Source organism: Nicotiana tomentosiformis, chromosome 4, assembly GCF_000390325.3.
Source record: "Nicotiana tomentosiformis chromosome 4, ASM39032v3, whole genome shotgun sequence".
NCBI lineage: Eukaryota > Viridiplantae > Streptophyta > Magnoliopsida > Solanales > Solanaceae > Nicotiana > Nicotiana tomentosiformis.
Window position 1 is genome coordinate 18,861,189 of NC_090815.1, and position 10,108 is coordinate 18,871,296.

The 10,108-nt window shown below is 34.3% G+C and overlaps 1 protein-coding gene across 2 annotated transcripts; it reads left to right on the forward strand.

Moving 5' to 3' along the window:
* Window positions 1–1,405: 1,405 nt before the first annotated feature.
* Window positions 1,406–9,779, forward strand: LOC104098668 (putative late blight resistance protein homolog R1A-10). Of its 2 annotated transcripts, none has more exons than XM_009605466.4 (4): window positions 1,406–1,540; window positions 2,386–2,835; window positions 6,783–8,978; window positions 9,418–9,779. In XM_009605466.4, the coding sequence occupies exons 2-3, from the start codon at window positions 2,386–2,388 to the stop codon at window positions 8,973–8,975; spliced, it is 2,643 nt and encodes an 880-aa protein (XP_009603761.1). In that variant the 5' UTR covers window positions 1,406–1,540; the 3' UTR covers window positions 8,976–8,978; window positions 9,418–9,779. The 2 variants fall into 2 exon arrangements, 1 of the variants encoding a protein (XP_009603761.1); XR_011415299.1 differs by lacking the exon at window positions 1,406–1,540 and adding an exon at window positions 9,119–9,166 and having other exon boundaries at window positions 1,596–2,835.
* Window positions 9,780–10,108: the final 329 nt, after the last annotated feature.

A 10,108-nucleotide genomic window follows, 5' to 3' on the forward strand; every position in this document is an offset into this window, starting at 1 on the left:
AGGTCACCGGCGGGATAATAGACGCCGGAGTAGACTGCTACTGTTAGGGTTGGGGGTGGAGAGGAGAGGGGAATGAAGGAAGAAGAAATAAAAAACAAGAGAAAGAGAGGTGAGGGGTGGTCAAAAATATTACCTGGTTGCCGACATCGGTGCTGGTAGGGTTCCGGCAGAAGATGACTATTGGGATTACTGTCGCAGAGAGAGGGAAAGACAGAAAGCTGGGGAGATAGATAGTCTAAAGACAATATGGTCACAAAAGAAAAAAAATAATAACCAATTATTCTAAATTAAACAAGAACCTCCCCAAAACGACACCAACCATCCCCCCAAGTCATAAAACCTCAAATGCACATATAGAAAGCTTTAAAAGAGATACCAGGGCTCTAAGGCACAAAACGATCGGTCGAGTCGTTGCAGTAGAAGATTAGCTTGAAATTCACATGCAGGAGAGTTAACACCGTGTGATCTAGCCTCGCACAAAAAACTATTTTGGCTTTTCACATTATACTTGTATTCTGAAGGGGGAGACCACATAAATTAAATGCAAAATGACCCCTTGGTCACTTAAACTTGCACCTGATTGCCAACCCGAGAAAGGAACTTATAGCTTTCCTATTTGAACTCCTCAACTCATACATTTGTGAACTAATAAATAAATTTGACCATTGATTATGCTTATGTAGCAGGAGCACACATGACATCGACAAAGTGCATGCAGCCACAAAACTAGCGCGCGTGAGTACAATAATTTTGGATTAAATTTTTTCTAAAATCAAGAATTTTTTTAAAATAAATGAAAAAGAAATAAAGGCCCCATCCCATCCCTGTCTTTTACCAGCACACCCTTTCCCCCTTCTTCCTCGACCACTGTCCGCCAAACCCCCAACCCCTTTCTAGTTACAAATAGGTAGTTGGCTAATATTGGTAACAGTTGGCTAATATTAACAATATTTTATGAATTAATCATTTTTTATATTAGACGACTTATAAATAGATATAACTGATAGTTCTCATTAAAGAACTTACATGGAATCTCTTCCCTCCTATTCCTCAACTAATGTAGACAAAATAGAGTTTAGCGGAAAAAGTTAAATTGCTATCCACTTGCAAATATCTTTAGGGAAAATACATAAAATATACCATATACTTGTGCAGAAAAATCAGTTTCACGCTTAAAATTTTACGGACGTCCCATTACCTTCCTATACTTGTCCGAAGAAATTTTAATACCTATCAGACCCAAAATCACTCTTGAATTGAGCGGTGAAATACACTAGCGTCACATATTTCCACGTCATAAAATTTTTAAAGTTCTTTTTTTTTCACAAAAGTTCCTTACTTCATCTTTAACAAATCCACTGACACGCTTTACCTCCTAAAAGAAAAGGTATTTCTCTGAAAAAGAGAGATACAAATCTGCACAAATAATTGGATAAAATTAACACATCAGACCTAATTCAAAGTTTGAAATATTTTGGGTTTAAGGATCAAAAGCAGAACATAAAAGTTGTAAAGTTCGATTGCAAACAAAGAAGCACAGGTAAGTTTTTGGCCGGAAAAAGTTTTCCTGCTATCTTTTCTTATCTCCACTTTCTTCGTCCATTAATCCAATCTTTTTATCTAAAAAAACCTCTCCATAACTAAAAAGAAGATGGAGGACTTCATCGGCAAATCTTTTGGATCTGAGAGGATTTCAAGGTTCTTCACACAGCAACCTCGTCTCTCATATATCTTTTTTCTTCCAAAAAAGCCTCACTAGAATTTTTAAATTGGATGAAGACCTTGGTGTCATGGAACATGTAAAGTTAGTGGAAGTGAAGGTTATGATGGAGCCATGGTGACTGATGAGGAGGAGGGTAAGAAGAAAAGAAAAAAGAAAAAGTAAAGAGAGAGGAGGCCCACCAAGAATTAATTATGATAATTAGTTCCATAAAATCCAATAGAAAAATAACATGTGCATAATTTAATCCATTTTTGATATTTTTTCACGATTCACGCGCATTTAAGAATGAATAGTTATTTTTACTGCCACATCAGCTTTTGAAAGAAATCAAATTCACTTTGTACAAGTATAAATCAGCTTTTGAAAGATATCAAATTCACTTTGTAGTACAAGTATAAAGAAGTAATGAGACGCCCGTAAAAATTGTGTGAAAGTTGTCATTAGAGAGTTGTTGAAATAGTGGTTGTGCAGGGAAAATAGGAATATAGAAAGACTTAGGTTAAAATAATTCAGAAAAAGAGAGTCAAGTAAACTATTGATATAATAATTTCTTCCGTACAGCATATTACAGCTATGGTAAGGTGAAAGATGTCATCTCTAATGAAGAGCTCAAGAAGCTATCATCTGTCTCCCTTTAACATTCTCTCTTAAAAAAGTTGCAGATGGCAGATACAGCGATAAATTTTCTGTTGGAGAAACTGTTGCAGGTATTGAGTGAAGATGTTCGGCTGATAGCAGGTGTACAGGAAGAGTTTCAAGATCTGCTCGAACAAGTACAAATTCTAAATGCCTTCATAAATGATTTTTCAAAGTTGGTGAGGAAAAGCATTATGTGGAAAGAAATGGAAAAGGCCATTCTGACTACAGTATTTAGAACTGAGGATATCATTGACGAATTCTTGGTTGAGGCGAGGCTTAACCAAGAGAAAAATATTCTTAGAAAGGCCTTCCATTTTGCCCACAACACGGTTAGACACCGGGATCTTTCAATAAAGATCAAAGACATCATTGAAGAGATGAAGAAAATTCCCCGCGGAGACAAGCAAGCTCTTTCGCCCGCAGAAAATCTTCAACTTGAAATTGAATCTGTAAAAGGTTCCGAGGAGCCGAAGGTATTTTCCAAAAGCCAACAATTTGTTTTTTCTTTCTACTTTTTTCTATTTCATGGGGAAGGACATAGGAAAAGGGAAAATTGGAAATAGTGAGAACCAAATCTACACCTACTACTTTTTTTTGTTTTTAATTTTTTTTATCGATACTACTAAACTATAAATTTTGGCGGTAAACCAACAATCTTGAAACCTTCTCCAGTAGATATAAGCTTTCCTCTTTTCATGAGATTTATGGTAAGGAGCAGCATATATGCCAACATAGAGCCCGTTTGGTCAAGGTGCCAAAATCTGTTTATTACTTTTTTTCATGTACTTTTGAAACTTTTGAAAAAAAAAAGTTTATGTTTGGCAAATTCATTTAATAAGTACTTTTTGCAATATTTGGTAAACAAATTATGTTTGGTCAATCTCTCTAAAAAGTGTTTTTTGAGTGTCAAATTACAAAAAAAAATAGTACCAAGGTTTTATAATTCTTTTAAAGAAAAAAATGATCTTAAATATTTATCGTAAGATACTTTTATTATTTTTTATTTTATTTAATTAAAGTATAAAACATAAAGTAAACTAACATATTAAAGATTTAAATCAATTTTACGTATATAATTATACCAAAGCATATAATATTATCTAATATAATTACTTATTGTTACATGATGATTTGAATAATCAAACAACATCATTAAGTATGAATTATAAGTCTATTCCACAAATTACTATATATTGATTAATCCACTATGAAATAATACGTAAAGTTACTCACACATCATAATATTTTTCAATAATTTCATCTCTACTTCTATCATACGACGCCTCCATATTAGTAGAATACTTGCCTTGCATTTCTAAAGGAATATCAGGAGGCTCATCTCCTTCCTCAATCTCTGCAGTAATGTCTTCATTAGCATAATAGATGAATTCCTTATCGGTACAAGAATGCCATCTGATGAAATTATGTATAGAAATGGTAGTTGTAACAAGATGATTCTGAGTGTCAAACTTGAAAGATGGCATTGAGCGTAAAATAGAAATAATTTTAAATATATAAAAATAAAATTTTTCGTAAAAAAAATAGTTAAGTATGTTTAATTCAAATTCAAAAAGAGTAACTAATTATTAACAACATATAATATATAATTTAATTTTTTTTAAATTTAAATTCAACAAGAAATTGATTATTACCTAACCTTACTAACTTTATCCTAAATTGCCAAGTAACCTATTGTGAGGTTGCCACTTGGCTTAATGTGGATGCTTTTTTTTTCTTTTATTAATAATATATAGATAGTTTATGCGATGCAATTATAAATTTATTACCTATTGTAGGTAATTTTCACAAATTAGATTTGATAATTATTTTAAAGATTCGGGAACTAATATCATATAACAGAAGAAATTATAAATGATTATTTATAAGAAGAGAATTGATAATCCAAAGAAGGATGTAGATAATTTGCTTTAGTGTGAAAAAGAAAAAGATAATTTGGAAAGTTACAAGACATTACACAAAGAAAAAATCAAAAACAAGAAAAGGCAATATAGAATTTAAAAAGTTACAATATGATTCATGTATACGATATCTTTAATTTTAAAAGAATGGTAAAAACTAAAAACAAAAATGAAAAGCTAAAACTTAAATTTGTAAGGGATAATTAAAAAAATATAAATTTATGGTGATGATAGTTTTGTCTTGAATAAATTAATTTTCAACTTTTGCTTCTTGGAAGAAGCTAGAATTTTCTGCTTCTTCCCAAATGCAGAAAAACTGCTTCTTCCCAAAAAGAAAAATTGCTTCTGCTGCTAGCTAAAAGTACTTCTCTTGCAACTTCATCTTCTCGAACAAGTTATTTAGATGAGCAACTTGAATCTTTTGAGAGCAACTTCTTGGGTAGTTGATATTGCCAAGATATAATACTTGATTTGCATGAATAGTATTAGTTGCAGGCGGCAGCAATAGGTCTCTTTATATAGGTAGGAGGGTGGCCAAAATTCGTCTCCAATTAGTGCTCTAAAACCTAGAATATTTCGGTTAAAGAAAGACTCTCCTAATTTCATTTGGTTTTCATAATTGTTTTTACCTCCTCAACTTTTTCCTTCCGTGCAAGTTATTCCTTATTTGTAAAAACCTTTTAGTATATGGATCCTACAATAAATATCTTTCCTTGTTGTGCACTAACTGACTTCTTACAGAATCCATCTACACGTTTTTACACTTCACTCATCTAATCAATATTTCACTTTATCTTGTTACAAACCTGGTTCACTGACATCTACTTCACATAGGTGATCTCCATTTGTCAATCCTCAAAACACAACCATACTGTAACATGCTAAGCTCAACATGTGGACACCATATGGCATGCCTCTTCATGGCCTCAAACTCATTTACCCCCTCCCCCAATTTCTTCTACTACCAACACCTTCTATCCACTACCACCATCACCATTAAAACCACTATACTCAAATATTGATATATCATCTATTTAAGTGTTAGAAGTTTTTTGTAAGAGAACAAATTCTGAATATAACAACAGAAAGATACGTAAACTTAATGTAATATCAATTCTCCAGCGCATAAGAATGAGAAGAAATTAGTTTTCCGCCGTTCATAACATGTGAGTCATTAACATAGTTCATTTGTATTTAAAGGGTATCTTAACATATTGATTAGAAATGGTGAGAATATGAAGGAATTCATATATATATATATATATATATAAAATGAGAATGGAAATCGGTTTTCGGATAGATAATTGACTTGAAAATTTTGTAACCTTTAGTTACAAGCTTCATTAAGATTTTAAGCCATTATTATCATTTAAGAAACTAATAAGAATGCGAATCAGCTGTAAAAATCTTAAAGAACTATGCCAAAATGAAAGTTTAAGCATTCCTCTATGAAGTAGAATTGCAACTTGATCTATTCACATTTCCTTGCACTAAAATCACTGGAAAAAGAAAGAGGAGAACCTAAACTTGGTTTCGCCGGAGAAATAGATGGGTAGTCGCAGCAGAGGGAGATGACTGAGTAGTAGTTTATGGTGATGGGGGTAGGAGGTGCTGGTGATAGAAGAAATGGAGGGGAGGGGGTAAATGGGTTTGAAGTAGTAGTGGCAAAATGGATTATAAAAAAATAGTTATCCATCCATAGTATCCATTAAAAATGGATTAGATAATGAACTTTTTAAAAATGGGTTAAATATAGATAAAAACGGTATTATCCACTTAAAAAATGGATAACAAATAGGTTTAACTTTTATATTTGTAAAGAATCATATTGGTTCTTTAAATTTGGGAGACCAGGAATTCTTTCGAAAGTGATTATATTCAAGAAGCCATGAATAATATGGATATCTATATTATCCACCGGTTATCCCATTTTCTATTCGTATTAAATATGGGTCGCATCGGATAGTTTATCCTTTTTTTGTATTACCCATTTTGAACTGCACATATCCGACACGTCTGTATGCCACCCCTAGTTTGAAGTGATGAGGTGGCATGTCATGTGGTCTCCACTTTATCAAAATGTTAGTGTCATATGAGATTGAGAATCCACCTAGGACAACCTTAACGAAGGAGCAGTATATCTTAGCCATTTGGGTAGTGCCAGGGGTATTTTTGTTTGAAAAGAACAACGGATGGTAAAAGTGATCCTTTTCACACAGTAGAGGGACACATTTGATCATTTTCGGTTTAATAAGAATAAAAGCATTTGCTCATCAAGTATGGAATAACTAGTATCTCCGTCTGAAAAAACACATTAAGTACTGTACTTTTGGATATATTTACTTTAGAAATTTATTTTACAAGACATATAAGCTGCTCAATTTGATATTAATCGGCATGTTTGAATAGAGGTTCATATGACAGTAGCATAAAGTTAAGACTTTTCTATTATATAATCAATACCTGATTTTTTTCTATGCAACCTGTTGCACTTTAAAAAGGATATTTCTTTGGAGGATGACGAAGTGGTCGGTTTTGATGAGGAAGCACAAAGACTGATCAAGCGACTTACTGAAGGATCCGAAGATCTGGATATTATTCCCATTGTGGGTATGCCGGGACTCGGCAAAACCACATTGGCAAGAAAAATTTATAATGATCCTCGAATTTCATATGAGTTTTTCAGCAAAATTTGGATTCATGTCGGCCAGCTATACAAGATAAAGGATGTCTTTCTTAGAATTCTCAATAGATTCAGGAGAAACATTAAGGAATATCAAGATATGGATGCGAATGAATTAGCTAAGTTAATATGTTCATTTGTGGCTAAAGGAGGTAAATGTCTCATTGTCTTAGACGACGTGTGGGAATCAGAAGTTGTGGATTCTGTAATGAAAGTTTTTCCGAGAAACTGGGTTGGACACCGAATCATTATGACCACTCGCTTAGGATATGTTGCTACCTATGCCAATGAAAATCCTCATTATCTGAAATTTCTGAGTCAAGATGAAAGTTTTGAGTTGTTGAAAATGAATGTTTTTGGCAGGAGAAGTTGTCCCCATGAGTTACTAAGAGTTGGAGAAAGCATTGCAAAAAAATGTAGTGGATTACCACTTTCGATAGTGATGATTGCTGGTGCATTAAGAGCAAGAACGAATAAAGTTGATTGGGTACGAGTTGACAAAAATATGGGGGAATATCTTATTAATAAAGATGATGCTACAAGCTGCTTGAATATTATAAAGGTGAGTTATGATAGTCTACCCCAAGAGATGCAGTCATGCTTCTTGTACTGTGGTGTCTTTCCTCGAGGTTTTGATATCCCTATTTGGAAACTGATTCGCTTGTGGATTGCCGAGGGCTTAATAAAGTCCAAACCAGCATTCACCCTTGAAGAGACAGCACAGTATTATTTGAACGGCCTTGTCGACAGAAATTTAGTGATGGTGATGCAGAAGAAGTCCGATGGCAAAATAAAAACATGCCGTGTTCAGGACTTGTTGCACGAGTTCTGTAAAAAGGAGGCTAGTGAAAAATGGTTTTTCCAAGAAGTATGTCCAGCACTTGATCAGGCTATTATTTCTATACATGATCGAAGCATGTCTCGTCGATTGTGTGTTCAGCCCTCTGCTCTGCAGGATTTTCTCTCCACAAGACCATTCGTAGAGCATGTGAGATCTTTTTATTGTTTTTCCACAAGACAAACACAAATCGAGTTGCCTCCTAGTAACATCAGATCTATCTGCAGATCATTTCCATTGATTAGGGTCTTGGACATTGAGTCCTTAAAATTTTTATTCTCCAGGGATTTTTACCAACTATTTCACTTGAGGTATATTGCTATTTCAGGCGACTTCATGGCCCTTCCATCTGCCTTCGGTAAATTTTGGAATTTACAAACCCTTATATTAAGTACATCGGCTCCAATTCTTGAAATAAAAGCAGATATATGGAACATGTTAAGGTTAAGGCATATACACACCAATGTTCCTGCAAAATTGCCATCTCCATCTACCTCTACAGGTAAAGCTTCTAGCCTTCAAACTCTTTCTCAGGTTGCATCACAGTGTTGCAGGAAAAATGTCCTTGCAAAGGCTTGTCATCTAAAAAAATTAAGTGTTCGAGGGCCAATGAAGTCTTTTCTTGAAACTAACTGCGTCAATCTTGAAGAACTGAAGTTCCTGGAAGAACTGAAACTGTTGAATGATTTTCTTTACTCGGGTGAAGTGCTTCGCATTCCTGTAGCATTCTTTACATTTGTTCGCACATTGAAGAAGTTAACTTTGTCAAACACAAAGTTTGATTGGAGTGAGGCAAGTAGGTTAGGGAAGTTGGAATGCCTTGAGGTCCTAAAACTTAAACAAGATGCATTCACAGGAGAGTCCTGGAGGCCAGAGGTAGGAGGTTTTTTTGAACTCCGGGTTCTGTGGATTGAAATGGAAGACTTAAAACTTTGGGAGGCTTCAGAACTTCATTTCCCAAGACTTAGGCACCTTGTTCTTATATCTTGTGATAAACTCGAGGCTGTGCCATATGAGCTTGCTAGTATACACAGCTTTCAAGAGATGAGGCTGGAGAACACAATCAAAGCAGTCAAATCAGCAAGAGAAATACAACGCAAGAAGCTGGAAAGCATCAATTTCAAGCTCACCATATTCCCTCCTGATTCTGATGATTCGAAGGCTACACAGTGAAAGGTCAGTTTTTTTGTTCTTTAAACTGATTTTTATATCCATTGTAGTTTTCATGCAAGTTACACAACTACATCCAATCCCCTATTCTATTATTAACAAAGGGAGCCTTGACATAATTGGTAAAGTTGCTGCCATGTGACCAGGAGGTCGCTGGTTCAAGCCTTGGAAATAGCCTTTTGCAGAAATGCAAGGTAAGGTTGCGTACAATAAACCCTTACAATAGACCCTTGTGGTCATGCCCTTCCCCGAACCTCGCGCATAGCGGGAGCTTAGTGTAGGGGCTGCCCTTTTATTCTATTATTAATATTAGATATTCCAATGAGGCTGCGTCTATTTCTATATGATATGTCTTTCATTTAGCTGAATATATATCCTTTAAGGCTGCTTCATCCGAGATTATTAATTTAGTGTTTTTCTTTTATTATTTTCGTCCTTTCTGCAGGGGAGATCCAGGAATTATGTTACCCTTAGATAATTAAGGAGTCACTGCATATCTTGTTTTCTGCAGTCTGTTGATGTGATTGACTTCATTCCAATAAAGAACCTGGTTTGTGTTTATTTTTTCAAGCATTGTGGAGTTTAAAATAGCTTCGGTTTTCTTATTGGTGTGCTTCCGAACCTCGTTACCTTCTTGAAGGTAGGGATAAGGTTTGCGTACATTTACCCTCCCCAGACTCCACTTGTGAGATTACACTGGGTTTTTTGTTGTTGTTGTAGTATTGTGAAGTTTAAAATAGTCTATATGTGGTTACATTTCCTTTATTTTCTTTCTAGAGTTGTAATAAAACTGTGTTCATCTTTCCATTTCTGTTGTGTCTGTATTGCTTTACTTCTGTATTTACTTTCTCTGTTTAAAAAGCACGGATATAGTTGAAAGATATGTAATTGCACTTTTCCCTTTTTATGACATTAAAAAACATGTTTTTCCAACTAGATAATTGGGCTTCATCAAGACATATATATATATTTCATACTTATGAACGTTTTTAATTTCATTCATATATAATGAACTTCTATGTTTCCTAGTTAATTTTTTCTTTGAACTCACCAATTGTCTCTGGTTCTTTGAGACAATATTAGTTGCTGATATTGAATAACAATGACAGTGCTGTTCCTTTGAAAATGAAGCCTCT

Excerpts from the sequence above, each read along its gene's own strand:
- LOC104098668 (XM_009605466.4), top strand. The coding sequence starts at position 2,386 with ATGGCAGATACAGCGATAAATTTTCTGTTGGAGAAACTGTTGCAGGTA. Across the intron at positions 2,836-6,782 it reads AAGGTTCCGAGGAGCCGAAG|GATATTTCTTTGGAGGATGA; the intron begins GTATTTTCCAAA and ends CACTTTAAAAAG.